The 19,341-nt window shown below is 39.3% G+C and overlaps 1 protein-coding gene across 4 annotated transcripts in view; it reads left to right on the top strand.

Moving 5' to 3' along the window:
* Nucleotides 1-19,341, top strand: part of PDXK (pyridoxal kinase) — a 57,320-nt gene that overhangs the window by 13,056 nt on the left and 24,923 nt on the right. For all 4 annotated transcript variants that reach the window (XM_052674263.1, XM_052674264.1, XM_052674262.1 and 1 more), the window contains exons 2-6: nt 4,341-4,395; nt 11,477-11,581; nt 15,211-15,294; nt 16,691-16,737; nt 18,865-18,950. In XM_052674263.1, coding sequence (XP_052530223.1) covers nt 4,341-4,395; nt 11,477-11,581; nt 15,211-15,294; nt 16,691-16,737; nt 18,865-18,950 — 377 coding nt within the window. The remainder of the gene's footprint in view (nt 1-4,340; nt 4,396-11,476; nt 11,582-15,210; nt 15,295-16,690; nt 16,738-18,864; nt 18,951-19,341) is intronic.

The raw sequence follows: 19,341 nt of genomic DNA, 5'->3' as shown, positions 1-19,341 counted from the left end.
GTTTGTTTTGCTATTTTTCCAATATTTAGTTCCCAGGGAAACAATCAAACTTAGTTCAGTGTAGAAGTAAATCACACGACAGGTTTCCTTTTGCATGCTTCAGAGATTGAAGATTTTTTTTTTCCTACTTTTTCTTTAAACTGGATGCAAAAAAAAAAAAAAAGGAGAAAAAGGACTTCAATAATACTTTAAAATGTGATGCTTTTGAGTATGCTTTTTTTTCCCTCTAGATTTTCAGCTCTAGATAAGAATGGTAACCAAATTGCATGTAGAATCAGCTGCAGTAACAGCTATTAGCACTTCTTAAAAGCATTTCTCAGAGTAAACAAAATTATTAAATGAGTATTTAAATTAGTCTTTGCTCTGTGGCAAAGCTAATCTTGGAAGCTAACAGTTCTCTGTCTCAAATGGTATTAACAATCATATAGCAAATAGGATTAGGAGCTTATTTCTTTTATTTGTCTTTAGACTGTCGGTACAGAGTGTGGATAATACAAATAGAAAATAAAGTTTAGCAATCGTTAAAACAGAATTTAAATGCTGCATTTGCTTCAGAATCTTTTTCTATTGTTAAAGTCATGATCTTCTGTAACATAGCTTTCCTTATCTTCTGTTTTGACAGTTCCCCCTTACACAAGAGACACAACTTTGACCTCTTGAAAGAAACATGGATTTGTGATCTTTCATTTCTCATGGTCTTGGTTACTTGTTCTTGGCAGTGAAGGACTGGCATGTTTCATGCGTGTATGACTGAGATGTTTTCTAACAGGGAGAGGAAGGCAGAAGGTACAATTTAAACAAAGCTCTAACTCCTGACTCAAGAAATGCATAAATGTCAGCATACCCAAAAGATAATGAGAAAGAGTTCAGCCTCATTTGATCTCCTGCGTGATGTTGGAGTACGTGTTTCATGGCAACTGTTTCTTCTAGTGCCTTCTACTCCAGTGTGTGTATTTTGAGTTAATCTTCCAGATATTTTCCTGAAATCTGTCATACAGATCTGCCAGCCGTGCCTTCCAAATGCAAGACTTCTCTATTTTTGGTGTTTTGTGATTTGTTTTTAGCAATGCAATAGTTCTGCCTCCTTTGGTGAAGGTACTAAGAAGCTGTTGGAATTGCCCATTTTCTTCTGAGACTTCTGTGTGTCGTGATACAGGCCATGTTAGTTAGGTGTCTTAAGAACGCTGTTTGACATGTGCTTAGTCTGAGATGAAGTCAGTTATCTTCTTCCCTTGAAGTGCGCTTATCATCCTTACCCAAACAGGCTTTGGGTTTAGATTCGCTCAGGATTTGCATCTCTGTGGGCAAACGATATTTATGCAGATTGACAGCAGGAGGAGGGGATGGAAAGAGGAAGTGATCCCTGCTGGAGGGCCTGCAAGAGACCAGGTTGTCTGAAAACCGAGATAAAGATATGCCTCTCTGGCAACTGCAGCCTGGACGCTTGCAAAGTGTCTGCTGTCCTCTGTGTTAGGACCATGAGGATAGTCAGAGGGCTGGAGCACCTGTCCTACAAAGACAGGTGGAGGGAGCTGGGCTTGTTTAGCCTGGGGAGTTGAGGGCTTTGGAGAGGCCTCATTGTGGCCTTCCTGTACTTGAAGGGAGCTTATAAACAGGAGAGAGACCAACTTTTTACATGAACAGAGAGTGATAAAACAAGGGGATAGCTTTAGTCTAAAACAGGGAAGACTGACGACATGTCAGGGAAAATTTCCACTGAGAAGGTGATGAGATGCTTACACAGCTGCCCAGAGAAGTTGTGGTGCCCCATCCCTGAAGGCGCTCAAGGCCAGGTTGGATGGGGCCCTGGGCAGCCTGAGCTGGTGGGGGGGCAGCCCTGCCAACAGCAGGGGTTGGAAATAAATGACCTTTGAAGTCCCTCCACTCCAAGCCATTCTGTGGTTCTGTGATCTCTAAAACCTGAGGCAGGACCATCAGTTCGGGACCCTTATTACAGGGGAAAGCAGGAAGCAACAGCAGGTGGGGACTACTTATAAGCTAGTATATAGAAAAGCAATAAATTAAGAATTATTGTGCATTTTTTAATATGTTCATTCATTGCTCTAATTGAATACTACTTGAAGATGTTGGCTCAGATGTAGCCTAAATGAACATGGGGGGACATCCTTCAATTTATGTACACTGAGGTGAGAGGAACATATGCATGAATACACACACAGAGAAAAGTGACAGTTTTAAGGCCCAAAAGTTGGGTTGGTTTGAGAATGCAAGATTGATATGCAAAAAATTCAGGAAACAGCAGGAACATGATGTGTCAGCAGGTGTGAATTGAAACCATCAGTATCTCAGTAAAGGCATTTGTCACTCTGATGGAAGTGGCCAAGTGGCACGTGTGGCTTCTGCTGTATTTATCAGGCTGAGCATAGAGACAACTGCACTCTTCAGCGAACCATGATAAACCATTACTGACCTGAATTTGTTCCCTGCTGACTGAACACTACAAAACTACCGTGTGGATCTGCCTTTGAAGTTATCCGCCATCCAACCTATGGGTTAGTAAATCATAGAATGGCTTAGGCTGGAGGGGACCTTAAGATTGTCTAGTTTCAGTTCACCCATAAATCTTAGTAAGTCTGTTCTGGAGTGCCAGATGTTAAGTAGTTGGAGGTGTGTGATGTAAGTAGTGCGTGGGAATGGATTCATTTGCAGTTATTGCCAAGATGATGGAAGGCAATTAGAACTTAGGCCTGTTCTTTACTGGGAGAATTGAACACTGGATAAGGAATGTTTGTAGAGGCAGTTCTCTCATTCATGTCTTTGGAGAGCATGTGCAGATATCAGGGTTAAAATCCTAACAGTATTGCCATGTTCTCATACTGTTAATTTTTCTGTGCTTAGAAATCCACCAAGAGGAACTGGAGAAGAGTAAAAGAAGATAAGAGTTTTAACTCGATCAGGCCACAAGCCACCACTGTGCTTATCATTAATGCAAGATTACTTAGTTGTTTAGTTAAGAATGAACAGAAACCTTGATTAAATATTGGAAATGGGAACTTACTGTGTGAAGACCTGTGTATTCTTTGAGCTGTAGTGTGGCAGAAATGCAGTGCCTGCAGGCAAAAGGAACTCTTCATGGCAGCACGTACCTCTATCTCTGTATAATGGTGCAGGGTTTGAAAGAAAAGGTTGGTACTTAATGGCTTTACGTGAGGAAGAAAGTACAAGCACTGAGGAAATCTCTCTCCTGCAGTCCACCCAGAGATTTTTAATGCATGTGAAGGAGTTGCCTTTGTGATGAAAAGGGAGAAATGTGCTGTGGAGTGGAAAAAAAAACGTGACTGGCAAAAGCCTCTTCCATTCACTCCCCCTCCTCAGCAAATTGCCTGAAAATGGATCATAAACAGCACTGCATCATTACTATTATCTCCTGCTATGACTCACTGAGCTGTATATAGCAGCTCTTCTTTTGAGGAGAATTCTTACTCAGAGCAAGTAGGCTGTGCAAGCAAATACGAAATGTCAGACTGTTATGTCACTGCTGCATTAGAATGTCTCTCATTGCAGATAACAATGTCTAAAAATGGCTTCATAGGGAGTAGTCCCTATCTCTATTAAACAGGTATTGTCAGGTTAATAATCCTCATTAGTTTTTTCCTGATTTGGTACTCTTATTTTCATGAGCAACAGGAATGCATTTCTTAATTGCACTAGCAAATTAGTTCAAGAATTTGACTTGCTGGTAATGCAAGGTAGCAGATGGGTTTGGTGCGTGCCTTCTTTTTAGTTTGTCTTTTTGAAAGCTTGTTCCCTTTGATTGCCTAATTATTCCCCAAATTAATTATCTGGGATTTCTTTCTGTTCTTTTGGAACTAAGCTGTAAAGAGCCTGTTTGTAAAATCCAAGTGTGTCTCATCATGTTGATCCGTTGATTCTTCCATCCTCCTTTTAGAAAGGTTGGCTTTCTGCAATACAAACAGCATCCTCCCTCCATATTTTGCATTCCCTTAGTACCTTGAAATTCAGACTGCTTTTCTTAGCAAGGAAGGCCAGCCAAGGCTTTCCTCAGAGCTACCACGATTGGTGCTGATTGGGAAAACTTCTCTGTCCTTATCCCCAGATGAACTCTTGCCTGAGGATTCAGAGCTTTGTTTTGCTGATGTTGGTGCCAATGTCAGTCTTTTTCCATATCCTGTTGTGCACCAAGTTACTGCATTGTTTGTTTATGTTGCGTGTATGTTGACTCAGCTTTGACTTTGAGACAGCACTAAAGGATATTAAAATATGCACTAGGAAATAAGGATGCTGCCTTATATTTTGTGGTATTGGTAACACTGACAAAGCTGTATCAGTAAAAGAAATACTCCTATGTTTTCTTACAGGTTTTGGGATTCGAAGTTGACACAGTGAACTCTGTCCAGTTTTCAAACCACACAGGTAAAAAATTTATCTCCATCTTAAGATGCTGCTGCTCAGGGATTTCAGTTGTACTTAATACGTGTGTCAGCTCAGCAAGTAACTGTGGAAAGGAGTTCTGTTTTATGGTTTCACTCCTGTTTTCAGGATATTGGACATAATTGTAATTTTTGAGTCTATCAAAAATCCATGGATTTGGGATTAGTACATGATATGACATGGGGATGTTCTGTCCTGCTACTTCAGAATGTGAGTTACTTTTATAAGGCAGTAACCTACTGAGACTGAAATAACTAGAGTACGGCCATCCACACAAGCAGTCCTGTGAAGGAGGGAGTCTCCACTGCTGTTTTGTTTGGTATGGCCCTGTGACAGTCATCATCATGTTACCAACCACAAATGTGTGAGCTACACACGTTTCTTCTGTGTGTACGCCCACCTAGAAGGCAAGCAGTTATCCTAAAATTGCATTTTGGAGGAAAACAACAGGGAGTGAGAGTGTAATACGTTTAGGTATATTTTTGAGTTCAAAGCCTCAACAAAGTATCAGATATTCAGATCATACTTTCAGACTTCCTAACATGCTCAGTGCTAGAGGACACTGTTTTTGAAAACAGAGATGAAATTTGTTTAGTAATACCTTTCACCGTTAAAAACACTCCAAGTTGTTGTTTTTGACTCAATGGAGTTAAATCTGCTGTGGCAAGTTGTTTGAAAGATGTACTCTAGGAAATATCAAGGCACAAATGTTGACTTTGGCATCTTAGAAAAGAGCAAAAATGGTTTCTGTCAGGAAAAAAAAAAAAAGAGAGAAATACTTATATAGTTTACTAGTATGTCAGAGGTACATCTTTATTAATCACCTGCTTAATTTTTTGAACAGAGAGCAAACCAGCAGGCCTCTGTCCTCTAAGCATGTTCAGCTCCAGGCAGCTTTTAGAAGTTTAGAGGATGCTCCTATCATTTAAAAGCTTCAGTGGCAGTAGAGGAAAAAGCGCAAAAGTAGTAATAATTAAACTAGGACTGTGGGATCTCTCTTGGCTCAGGCAAAAACCTATTTGTTCTGCTTGTAACCTTTGGTACAGTACAAAGGTGTGCTTATGCTTTAACAGAGGTTTTGATGTGACTTTAATGTATTTAGTTTGGAAATTAGTGATGTTTGTTTCTTTGGGTAAAAGTGTTATAATCTTCCAGAAATGAAGCAATTTTTTGCATCTGAAATAATGAGATGCTCAGAATGGATTGGTGTTTGTTTTGTCATCTCTGGGTTTTCGGTGTTAAGAATAAATCAATTTTATATGGTGTTAAAAGAGTTTTAAAGAGCTTTTATTAGACCATAAACTGAATGTGTCTGAAAGTAGGCAAGTTAAGTTACCAATAGAATGATCAGATTCTTGAAGCAGAATGTTCAAGAATTAAGTAAGCAGTTCTTTAAAATATTTAGGACTCATCACAGAATCACAGGTGTTGGAAGGGACCTCAGGAGATGATCGAGTCCAACCCCTGCTGAAGCAGGTGCCCTACAATATACAGTTAGGCATCCAGACAGATCTTGTGTATCTCTAAGAAGGAGCCCCCACAGCCTCTCTGAGCAGCCTGTTCCAGTATTGTCTTCTGGTATTCAGGAATCGCATTCTCCATTTATTTTCCCTTAATCTTGATTGTCTTGGTAAATGCCTTTAAAACCCCTCAAAGACTGGTGTGCAGTCTCCTGACTTTGGCAAACTGCTGTCAGAAAGAAAATCAGAGTATGGTAGCACTAGTGAAGAGTAAATAAAAGAAGTTTGTATCTTGAAGTGTTGGTCATTTGGCTGAAAAAGGAAGGAGTGGAGAAGATAGGAAGGGGACACATTCCCTTATATGATGTTTGGGTCTGGTTTTCTGACAATAGTTCTTCTACTGGAACCTTTGTGAAATTGAAGGATAGATTCTAAGCCTAGTTTTGCAAAGCCAAGAGGCATAGAACTTCCCCTTCAAGGGAGAACATAGAGCTGTGTTCTCATGTAGCGACTTCTGCAGTTCGTTTGTGCATGACAGCACGCAAGTTAATGTACGTGAGCTCTGTGCTACTGCCTGGGATTAGTGAACATGAAGTACAGTACTGGGCTATGGCTTGTGTCTGGAGCAGTGCCACAATACACAGGGATCATGTGCTGTGTGAACTGGAAAGAAAAGCATTGATTTTCTTATGCGAACAGCGTCTTATTAGAAACCTTGCTGCAGTCAAGATGCAACTTCTGCTTCAAAGACTAGCTGTGAACATAGTTTCTAAAAGAATGTGACATGCTGGAGTGGGTACAGGTAGCAAAGTACATGATGTGGCTGTTTAAAACAGTGAATTTTCTTTCACATCTCCATCTTTAAACTTAATCTTGTCAGTAAAAGATAAAACCCAGGGAGAATTCACGACTAACAGACCTTCTTTAGTGAACCAGTATTCCTTTAATAAATGATTAGGATAACACAGACCTGTTTCTGCTGACTCCTGCTCAGAGAATTCAGCTTTCTTTAGTCTCTGATAATCCTGAGATTTGGAAAACATGTTTTAAATCAGCCCCCTTGGAGAACAGTGTCGTGTTGCTCCGTGAGGCAATGTTATGCTATGATTAGAGTGACTCACCCTTGACTGCCATCGTGCTTTGTGTGGAAATAAAAGAATCTGTCACGCAACCTACAGTGATTTTGGGTTTTTAGTTCCTTATTGCTTTACTGTGTGCAAAAGCATCTACATGTCTAAGGTGCAAAATTAAAAATCTAGCCTCGTCTTACTTTGACTATCAGTTTGCTTTGGGGCACACTTTTAATTTTTCCATGATTTGTGGTTTTGTTTTTAATTGGCAAGTTAATGGTAAGCACGCACTGTGCTTGCTCTGCCACCCAAATTCTACCTTTGAAGCTGTTCCAGAAAAAATAGTCTGGCTTTGGTATTGTGTCCTTTTCTTTTCCTTTCTAAAACAGGGCACTTTTGACTTCGACTTAGGGGGTTGTGTGGGCAGCTGGGTTGAATGGTAGTTCTGATGTATGAGAAATTATAATTATTTCTTGTCGATGTGATTCTTCACAGTCTGCCACCTATATACAGTCACTCACAACTACAGAGTGCGGGACAAAAAGAAATAATCCTCCCTTGTGCCTAACAGTGACAATATTTTACTCCCACACTGAGCAGCTGTAAATAATGCTCCAGTTCTGTCCAGTGGAGAACTTGGAACTGCATTTCTGATTGAAGCCTTCCTTATAGCTGAAGATTAAGTAATGCTTTTAGGTCAGATTGTCTGCAGTGTTTGCGTGTGAATTTTTTTTGCACAGCTGAGACCAGACTGCTTGTCCATCACATGCCTTAAATACCTGATCTTTCTTCCTTTTCCTCATGTGAAATACTTGCTTATTGACAAGTGTCACAGAATCATGGAATCACGGGAGTTGGAAGGGACCTCAAGATATCATTGAGTCCAACCTGCTGCTAGAGCAAGTTCCCTGCAATAGGTCACATAGGTAAATGTCCAGATGAGTCCTGAATATCTCCATAGAGGGAGACTCCACAACCTCCCTGGGCAGATTGTTCCAGTGCTCCATCATTCTCACTGTAAAGTTGTTGTTCTGCATGTTAGTATAGAACTCCTGATGTTCAAGTTTTAGGCCATTGCTCCTTGTCCGATCGCTACATTTCACTGAGAAGAGCCTGGCCTCATCCATTTGCCTCTCACCTCCCTTTGGATATTTATAAACATTTATCAGATCTCCTCTCAGTTGTCTTTTCCCCAGGCTGAACAGACCCAGGACTCTCAGCTTTTCCTCATACAGGAGATGCTCCAGGCCCTTTATCATCTTTGCAGTCCTCCACTGGCCTTGTTCTAGGAGATCTCTGTCTTCTTTGAAACGGGGAGCCCACAGCTGGACACTCAGAACATTATTCTAGGGAGTCAACAGAGGAAGCTCTAACCTCAGAACAGAATGTTTCTCATTGGAAACAAAGAAATCTTACATGCCTTGCTGTGCTTAAATGGTGATTTTGTTTTTGTTTTGTTTTTCTTCTGATATGCCTGGGATTTTTAGTCTTTTTCTCTTCGTTCTTGAAAGTAATTGAGAAGCTTATAAATGCATTCCAAGGGAAAGAAAAATGTACCAGTGGAGGAAGGTTAAAAAAGAAAAACACACAAATTCCTCTTGGGCGTTTCGGCATACTACTAGCAGGTGAACAAAGAATTTCCCAGGAAAATAGTGGACAGGTTCATCATTTTAGAGGGATGAGAGGCAAGAAGCACCATATCTCCCATGATTTTTATTCCCTTGCCTACTTAGAATGTATATGTAACATTTAACTGCAATAAAAGGCTATAATATAGTTAAGTAGAAGGGTTTGCAGATGTTTTATAGTTTATGTTCAACTATGTGTTTAAGTCTTTTTATTAATCCAGGAGACTAATGCAGTCAGCTAGAGTAAATGGAGCTTTGGGAAGCAGTGTCGTGACTGGCAGCGTTCCTCTGCTTGCTTAGTCTGGCACTGAGTGGAATTATTCAGTGATTTTGTAACTGAAAGAAGATCCATCTTTCTTCCTTTTTGGAAGGCACAAGCCATAATCTGACACTAACTTCCAAGATGTAGGATACACTTATTAATCTTTCTACTGTGCTTAGCCACCATTGGAATTTGCAAATGGGACCAAGTTTTTTTTTTTTTTTTTTTTTTTACCAAGTACAAACTTGGAACTCATTATTAAGTTTTCTTGGCTGTGATTTTTGTACACTGTGTGCAGATAACCAGATGCTGTGAGACTGTGCTTTTGTATTGCTAAGTACCACTCTGATATGATTGCAGAGGGAGAGTCTTCAGTAAGTGGCAGTAAAAAGAAGACTTAAACTATTTTCTTCCTGTTTCCCAGTATCCATATGTAGTGGTATAGGTATGGGAATAATGTTTCTAGGGTGCTGGTTTTCCTTTAGGTCTTGCTGCAATGCAACTCTGCAACTTCAGCTGCACTCATTGCTTGACAAGTATTCACATCCAGCCAAGAAATACAGAGGTTCTTCTTTATTGTCCTTAATTCTGGTGGTTTTCCTCAAAGCCTTTACGTGTTTAGGCTTGCTCTTGTCATTCCTTGCTATTTGCAGCTGCACATTGTATTTTTGACCTCCCAATATCTGTCTGGATTCTTACTAGAGCTTACCCATGCTTTTCCAGTTTCACATCAGTTCCCTTCATCTTCCTGGGACCTCAAGGTCCTTTTTAAGCAACAGTCAACTGCCTTTTTCTTCTGTCTCTCTACAGATCCAGCTATCTGGCTGGAAAGTAAGATAAAGGCAGGGTCATGGGTTTATGCACTTAATTTGTTATGTTACGTGAGGATACCCTGGGGAAAGGGTTCAGGGTGGTTTCCATGTCACCATCAGCATTGATTTTATTTCTTCTCACTCAAACGTAGTTCAGCTCCCAGTAGAATCCCAGTTCCATGCAGATCCAGTGAAGGCATTGCCTGTTTTCTTTTAAGGAGCTGTGGCTTCCCTCAGTTCTTCCCTAGAGGAGGGCATTCTCCTCACATGCCTGGTGAATTACTGTGTTAGGAGGAATGTGCTGAGCTTCTCCAGTGAATTCTGGATGTGGTGGAATACAAGTGCATTGTGTCCCTATCTGAACTGGCTTTGGAGTGCCAATAGAAATATAGATTGGGGGGAAAAAGGAGAGGTTATGTCTCTCTAAAACTGTGGTGTGGCAGAACAAGCAGTTGTATAAATGGTGAGTAAGCCAAGTGCTTGAGACAGCTGCAGCCAAGGCTCCGTCTCATAGTTGGAGCGAGAGGCATGCCTACGTGTGAGATGTTGCCACAGTATCTCTGCTGGAGTGAAACTACTGTCCTGACGTGTGGGAATCTCCTGCTTGGCCCGTTTCTTTGCAAGGACTTTGAAAACCCATTTACTAAGGAGAAAATCCTAGTGCTGCTGCCATCAGTCCCTTCGCCAGTTGGCGTAGAGTCACGGTTTAGGGACCAGGCCTTCATGAGATAAGGAGAGCAAAATGATCCATCTGCTCACCCTGCTGTGGGTGTTTTTGCATTTATAAGAAGGGAAACTGAAAAATGTGCTTGTCCTAGTCTCTGGGCACCTTTTAGCAACTACTTTAATAACACAGTTTAGAGCGATAGTCAAAGCCAAGAGTTTTTATCACAGAACTTTCCAAATCCAAGAGCAGGAATTAAGATAAAATACCATTTTCTCTTCACAGGGCTGGTGTGGAAGAAGATACTAGTGTAACATTTCACTTTTCCTAATCTCACTTAATAAAAAGAAAAGCTTTTTAACAAACCCTGAACTTAACAAAGATTGGAAGTGCTTTCTTTTTCACTTCTCAGCCAAAAATACTTGCTTATAATTCCTAGGGATCATTCAAGGATATGGATATTGTTCGTCTGGTTTTTGATGTCTTTCTAATACTCTTTTGCCTCCTCCAGCACCCTCAATATTAGAGTTGTCCTCTTTTCAGAATGCACTCTGTGAGATAAAATTACATGTTTAAAGAACATCCTGTGACATTATTCTGCTGTAGTCACTCTATGCAGCGTGTGACTACAAATGCGAAAGTTCTGCATGCCTGCAGAGAGGTCTTCAGATAGACCTACAAGCCTATTTTCTTCTGGGCAAAATCTAGGGTCTGCATAGTGCAGAGTTCATGGCTAGTAATTAAAGGTCATCCTGCTGTCTGTGGGTTTTTTTTTTAATTCTAATATGAAATATCAAAAATAGATTCCACTAATAGCCTCCCCATAATGAGGCTTCCCATAAAATATGTCTATCACCCTCACAACAGGAAAGAAACAGTTGTGTAGGCTCCATGGGAAAACATAGGTGAGCTTGTGTGTGCTCTACTCATTTCATTGATGAATGGGCAATCTAAATTTGCATAGTAGTGTCACTAGTTCCTCTGGGAAACAGTGGTTGTTTGAGAATGGAGCAGTTCTGCTGACAGCAGCCTTCATTCAACAGTGGTGCATAAGAGAAAGAAATGCCTTTTGCTGATGATGTCTGATACTGTCCCTCCAAGTGTTTGAACTCTGTAATCCTGATTAGGATATCTTGCTTGTAAAATTACCTGGCTTTTCTTTTGCAGGTTATGCCCACTGGAAGGGTCAGGTGTTAAATTCTGATGAACTTCATGAACTGTATGAAGGACTTAAGCTGAACAAGGTCAACCAATATGATTATGTACTCACAGGTAAAGAATGACTTGGGTTTTGGTTTTTTTGTTTTTTTTTTTTTGGGTTTTTTTTTTTTGGAGTTGACACGAAACGTAAATGAGCATAGAGATATCAATGTGATGGGAAAAGGTGTTTCACCAGAGGTGTAATGACAGAAGGATGGGCATGATAGAAAGGTGCTATAAGGGAAGAAGATTCCAGGTTCGTAAGGGAAAGCTCTACCAAAGAGAGATCTCCAGAAAGAGATTCTTCCCCAATGGCAGTCAGCCCTTAAATGGGATCTAAGAGAAGTGCAGCTGGGCTCCACCCCTTCTTGTCACAAAGCTGAATTGCCTTCACTTGTGCTCCTAGGGCTGACCCAGTCCTTTCCCCATGTGATGAATCAGTGGTTCAGGACGTGACTCAACAGTTTCCATACATATCCTTCCTTATTCCAAACCATGAAATTACATGTTTCTTCTCAATCTCCTGTAACTTCAGTTGTATATTGTAGTCATAACTGCTTAAGCTATTTAGTTTGAAACAGTCTTTTTCCTGCCTGAAGGCTGTCATGGAATGGGTTAATTGATCCTCATCTATAGCTTACAGACTTGCACAGGCCAGTCATGTACAGACTTAGTCACTCACAAAATATTAACTCCAAAAAAAAAAGAAGAGGAATGTCAGAATATTATTTTTAAATTTGTCCTGAAGACTCTTTCTACTAAATTCTCATTAGTAGCTCTCTGCTGTACAATCAGTAACTTTTATATGTAGTTATCTGTCCGTGTTTTACTTACCTGATCTTCAAAAGGTTGTGTTTTCAATACAGATTTCGTATTCTAGTCTGTTGTATTTCTTGATATTTTGTTCTTCCAGGTCCTTTCATTTTCCCCAAGTAGATGCAGTTCTGTGGGACATAATTTTATGCACCACTGTGTGGAAAGTGCTCATAAATATTGCAAAGGGAACTTCATGTATAATGCTTTATAAAACTAGAGATTATAAGAGCATTTTTAATTACGAACTGCTTCTCATCCAATTCCTGTTTCTTCAGAGTAGAGTACTGATGGGGTTTCCCCTCAGTGGGAGGTATGCATCTGGTTTAGATTACAGTATCATTTTTTATTGCAGTGAGCAGCCACTTTTTAAAGGTAAATAGAATTAAATTGCCTGATTTAATTAACTTCACAGCTTCCTCATGTAGGAAGGTGCTTTCTTTGTACACAAGGAAAACTGGAGACTTTAACCGAATGGATTTAACCTCAGAGCAGACATACTGGATTGAAGGATATGATATATCTAAAAAGCTACATTTCCTTCCATTTCAGGACATTTTTCCAAATTAAAGGAGGCTAAATAGAAAATAGACTGAGTTAAAATTAAGAAATCTATTTCAGCATAAATGGGTCCATTAAGATTGAAAAATAAAAGAACATCCTTTCTATCATAGAATTGTAGAATAGCTCAGGTTGAAAGACCTTAAAGATCAAGTCTAACCACAACCTGACCATACTGCCCTAACAATCCTCCGCTAAATCATGTCCCTGAGCACCACGTCCAAACGATTTTTAAACACATCCAGGGATGGTGACTCAACCACCCCCTTGGGGAGCCTATTCCAGTGCTTAACAACTCTTTCTGTAAAGAAGTGTATCCTGATATCCAACCTAAACTTACCCTGGTACAACTTGAAGCCATTTCCCCTCGTCCTGTCCCAGTGAGAAGAGACCAACCCCACTCTCACTGCAATCCCCTTTCAGGTATTTGAAAAGAGCAAGAGGTCTCCCTTCAGCCTCCTTTTCCTCACGCCAAACAACCCCATTTCCTTCAGTCTCTCCTCATAGGGCATATTCTCCAAGCCCTTCACAGCCCTGTTGCTGTTCTTTGGACCTGCTCCAGCACCTCCTTCCTTGAAAGAAGACACCTAGAGGACGTTTCCTAGAAGAGCCAATTGTATTGCAGGAGTTTTCAGGAAGTGTTAGTAGGCAACAAACAGTGTTTGAGGTGTTTGGTTTTTTTTTTCTTTTCTTTTCTTTTCTTTTTTTTTTTTAAGGTGTTCCTTTTTTATTTTACTTTTCACTCTTGAAAGTTGCCCCAACTCCTTTTCTTCTAGTGTCTTCTACTGGCAAAAATGCAGCAGATCAGAAATCTTCACCTATAGAAGACATTTTGAAGAAAAACTATTAAAATGCCTTTTAAAATATGATAGGTGTATAGGTAGGTTTGTGGTTTGTACAAGTTTGTTTAAAACTCCTGTTCAGTGTATTCTCGTGTAGACAATGAGAAGTGGGTGAAAGTGGCACTCACTTCCTGTGATCTCATCTGTTAAGTGTTGAGTTGATTTGTAGCTGAACTTAAATATCTGGCTTTCTTCATCCAAGGTCAAAAGATTTTTCTCTTCAGGCAGAGACAGTGACTCACTGTGTTGCACAGCCATAGCTTGCTACCTCAGACGACCTGATTTATCAAACACTTACGTTAATTTATCAGTTGGTTGTATTTGACTGCATGTCTGATTACTGTAGATATCATGGCTGAAATGGAAATGATTCTCTTTAGTCTGATTCTGTAAAATGACACCTCATTAGCTTTTGTGATTGTCACTTACTTGTGGATCTTCATCTCTTTGTTTTATTTGCAGTGAAGCATTCAAGGTGCCAGATAAACACGGGTTCGCTGTAGTGCTTTTGAAATGCCTCTATTACCAATGTTTACTTTGTTTTTTATTAAGTCAGTCTAACATGACGGCCCATCTTAAAACAAAATCTTTCCTTGTTTGTTTGGCTTTTTTTGCTGACTATCATTAATACGGACAGAGCATTTTGCCTCAAAATCTTGAAAGTTTCTTCCATTTCTTCTCAGTGTGTAAAAATTGGAACAATTTTACAACTTAAAAAAAAAAAAAAATCTCTAAAAATACATTTTACTGGAATGAGCATTTCCCAGCTGAAGGCACTACCTTGCTAGAATAATGCTACTACATGAACTAAAGGAAATGAAAATGCAATTACTAATTAATACGTTATAAATAAAATGAATACATAAAATAAACACAATAGTAAATATATAAATGAAGAAACAGGTATTATAAATAAATAACTCTACGAATGTTGTAGTGCTATCATTGTGGTGAGGGCCTTGTGATGTAACAAAATCATTTTACAACTTATTTCACTGCTAAGCCAAATTAGGAATTTTAGTGGTATATTGGCCATTGCTCTGAAATGGTCAAGTTTAATTCTCCATTGCATTAATATGTTGGAAGGAAAAAATCCACACTGTTTCTAACTGGAATATGAGAAAAGTATATGGAACTTAGAATATTTTTATATATGAAATAGTGCTGGCTCAAACTGGCGTTTTAAAGAGAAGGACTTTTTTTTTCCTTTTGTCCAAACCTTTTTGTATATACGTCCAAGCATTTTGAAGTCATATGAGCACTAAATGTATCATGCATATAGCAAATGAATTTCTGAATTGTATTTCAAGGCGAGTAGAGAGTGCCTTGATTTGCCTTCCACCTGTTATTTCTGAAAAAAATACTAAAAAATGCCATTCTCTGTTATGCATTGACCAGCTCCCATCCCCCTCCCCTCCCCCCCCAAGAAAAACTTTCCTGAAAATCTACTTCAAAGATATTTTTCTTTTTTTTTTTCTTGTCAAGGATATACAAGAGACACATCATTTCTTGCAATGGTGGTGGATATTGTGCAAGAGTTGAAGCAACAGAATTCTAACCTAGTATATGGTAAGGATGTGAGTTATAATTCTTTCTGCTACTTTGTTGTATATGCCCATCATTTTCACATTTTAGGATGAAAATGTCAGTCTGATGTAACCCAGTATTTTGGCCATCTTGTGCTCTGATCTGGCTGGGACCAGCTCAGACTCCGATGAAGTTTCATTTCAGCATTATTGAAAATTGATTTGATTTTTGTGATATTATGCCTTTCAGTATGTTTCATATGTTATGAAATGTCCAAAGAAAAGCGTGTATTAAGTAGTAATGTATGAAAGGAAGTTTTGTGAAATCCCAGCTGGCTGTTGCTGTTTGTATTCATAAGCACAGGCTGGGAGCACAAATGGCTGAAGCCTCTTCTTGATTTCCAGGTCAGTCAAAAGTAGGATAGACTCTCCCACACTGCCCTGATGTGGTTTCTTGCTACATCCCACAGGTATATTAATGTGCCTTATAAGCTTAATAATTTGGCTTAAGCTGTGAGGCATGTTTAACTCTGGTTCCCTCTGTTAAGATTACCTGGGAATGCTTGAAGAGCAACAGACCTGTGAGAAGAGATTCCCTGAGTGTTTCAGTATGAAACTCAACCAGCATGGGCTTGAACTGAGCAAAGAATTCACAGTAACACAGCAAAGTCAGTGGCATTTACTGGGGTAAAGAACTGGGAATGATGGCTGAACCATCTTCAGGTTCAACACACCGTGTCATCAGGCATCTGTGATGGTTAACAGGGTTTGCAGGGCACCATACTGCATAGTCTGATGTCAGATTTAGAGTTAACAAAGTACAGTTCTTGTTCTGAAAGTGTAGTGAAGAGATCTCCATGAACTTGATTTTCAGTATTTCAGTTTGCAGTACAATTTGGTATTGTGAAAGCTAAAGGCTGTGTTGAGGTATGAACAGAAAGAAGCACAGAATGGTGAGGAAGTGGTCAGCTAGAGAGATCTTAGCAAGATTTCTAAGACCCTTTATATTTAGTAGTGGGATCATGTTGTAAGGAAAATCCTTTCAAACAAATGAAACTTGTTATTTGAAGAAACTTTCTTAAATACTCATTAGACATTGATTTGATACTTTGCAATTTGTATTTTTTTTTATCTTGCTGAAAGCTCTTTGAAGACAATTACTACTTTTTTCAAGTACAAGGCTAGGCTGTTTCCATTCTTTCTTGGAACTGAGGGCACTTAAAATACATTGTTAACAAGATTCAGGACACATGCCAAGTGTGTGATATTACATTAAATTTGAGTTTGTCCTTTGTTCTGGATTTTCTTTTTGTTTCTTTTTAATACACAATTTTAATGTGTACAATTCAACATTTTGTGTGTATGTTGGGCGAGTATAATTTTGCACTTAAGTAAACATAGGGCCCCATTTCTAAAACTAGATTTGTTCTCTGTTACAGTGTGTGATCCAGTGATGGGAGACAAATGGAATGGAGAAGGCTCCATGGTTAGTCCTTATCTTTTTCTTGGTATATTGAGTATTTGCTGTATAAGTATATATGCATAGAATTTTATTGGTTTTAAACCAAAGACTAAACCATTTTCCTCAAGTGTGGCTTTGAATCCCAGCATCAACTACGTTTGTACCACAGCTGCTATATTCGCTTGAGTTTAGTATAAGGGAAGATAGTGACTGCATAGCCCTGAGACTTCTTAATTCCCTGCTAAGAACAGGTAGTCTATATACCCTGTCCAGAGGAAAATATCCCCCTGCTTCCCCTCCACTTCTCTCTGGAGTTCTCTCATCTTCTGTCAAGATAGCAGTTCCAGCTGGTAGGCTTGCTCATGTTCTGTGATTATATGAATTGGATACCACCTGAACCTAAATGAAGATGACTTATTTCATGTGAGTTGTGATGCCTGTTAGGCGTTGGGCTGTTACAGTGACAGAGACAGAAAGGTTTGGTGTGCCAGTGCATTGCAAATAAGGAAACGTTTCATTCTTAACAATAGCAGATTGTTTCTGTAAAAGTACAATGTGGGAAAAGATCAGCAATGATGATATAAAATATTTTCTTCTGCCTTAGCTGGTCACACACTATGATTTTCTCTTTGTCCTTGTACCTTCTTACAGTTTACCTGCTCCTGAAAAGTCACGTGAAGTAGCACTTAGTAATAAATTTGCCTTTGATTTTTGTGGTCTCATGCTTTTATTTTATGTCCATTGCAATATTTATTGTCCTTGGATTTTTCTAACAAGTCAGAAATATAGTATCTGTAGAGATGCATTAGCTGTGGAGTGACTTTGAAAAGCTCTTGGGAGAAGTCATAACCATGGACTTACCCATATCTTTTGGGTAGAACACAAGGTAGATGGAATAAGATGAGAAAGTTTAGCACACAACCCACCAACTCACTTCTGATGTAAAAAGTAATAAAACAGTTATTTAAGAGGTCTTGATTTAGATGTGACCTAGTCTTGTATTCCTGTCTAAAATCAGAGTCCAGTGGCATCATTACTTCATCGAGACAACATAAGTGAGCTCAGTCCCAAGATGATGGGTGGTTCTGATATCACCTAATGGTCAATAACATAATGAGGTTTTATCTGTCACTAATACAGCTGAAGCAGGAGGTGAACACAGGATGCATCTGTATGTACACCCTGTCCTATGTAGCTGATGTGCCTAATAGAGAAAATAAAACGTAGACAAAAGGAAAGATTAATCCTGATTTGGAAAATGGGGTGCTAATGAAGAATGGCTACTAGTAAACAAAGAAATTTAATGTAGGCTTTGTTAAATAGAGCTAAAACAGGATGCAGGAAGGTGAGCTGAGGCCTGCAATTTAGCTCCTTGCTGAACTCCATTCCATGCCAAAAAAAGCTGATGCTTTTCAACTTTCTTCCAAGTCTGAAGGGCTTATGGTCTTTTAGACTCCTGCTGTATCTTGATGTATGTCACCTAATAAGAGAACCAGTCTGCCTGTGCTAATCAGCTGTATATAGCTAAAGAAGATGGGATAGAGGTGGGACAGGAATGCAGAAGAGAGAGCATTGGCCCTTGTTACTTAAAGTCACCAAAGTATGTGACTGGCATACATTTATGTGGCATACATTCATACACATGAATTTAGCATTCATGTGTATGAATTTATAGCACACCCTAGAAATATTGCACTGAAAAGAGGGGACAAAATAACACAACATAAATGTTGCTTGTTCCTCAGTCCCTACAGTGCAATACAACCAATGTATTGCAGTGATGCAGCAGAGAACCTCCATTCCATTGGTACAACAGCAAAGTAGTTTATTTTAGAGATATGGACAAGAAAAAGTGTTTCCCATTTTTGTTCCTTATACTGCTTTGTCATCTTGGTAAGAGGGAACCCCAAAACTCTTTGTGTAGACATCGCTTCCTTTTAATGCAGTTTAGGAGTACTTAGTGATGGTTTCAGTCACCTCCCACTGTCACCAGCTGCGGAGTGCACAGCCACTTTAATTCCTGCTACCTAACAGTACACTGGGAGCTTTAAGATTACGAAGTGTCAGCATGAATGGTAGTTCAGGGAAGGAGCATGTCACTCCCATATCTGAAATAGCTGATGACACTTCATACTATTTTTTCTCCCTCAGTATGTGCCTAAGGATCTCCTCCCAGTCTATAGGGACAAAGTTGTACCCGTTGCTGATATAATTACTCCTAACCAGTTTGAGGCTGAGTGAGTACTCCATTTCTTTTATACTCAAGTAAACCCAGGGATAAAAACGGGAGGCTGGTACTCATTCTTTCATTTGTCTCAGTATAGTGCTGTATGTATGCATGTGTTGGGTTTTGGTTTTTAGCTGTTGCTTTAAAGTACTGCTCTTCTTCAAACTGTTCTATACTGAAGCCAGGAAAAAAAAAGGGATTTATTTGAGGAACACCATTATTTTATTTTCTCCAGTCTCTTGTTTTACATGACTGCTTCCAGAGACTGTATATCTACAGTTGTTGAAAAAATACCTCTCTTCCCTCTCTTGTTCTACCCATTCCTGCAAAAATTTGTATTATATGTCATAATATTAAAAACTGAAATAGTTTGACTAAAACTCCCTGATTTTGATTTAGAA

This window comes from Tympanuchus pallidicinctus, unplaced genomic scaffold (genome assembly GCF_026119805.1).
Source record: "Tympanuchus pallidicinctus isolate F22 unplaced genomic scaffold, pur_lepc_1.0 scaffold14, whole genome shotgun sequence".
NCBI classification, from domain to species: Eukaryota; Metazoa; Chordata; class Aves; order Galliformes; family Phasianidae; genus Tympanuchus; species Tympanuchus pallidicinctus.
Note: the sequence above shows the minus strand (reverse complement) of the source record. Positions and strands in the feature narration are given on the sequence as shown.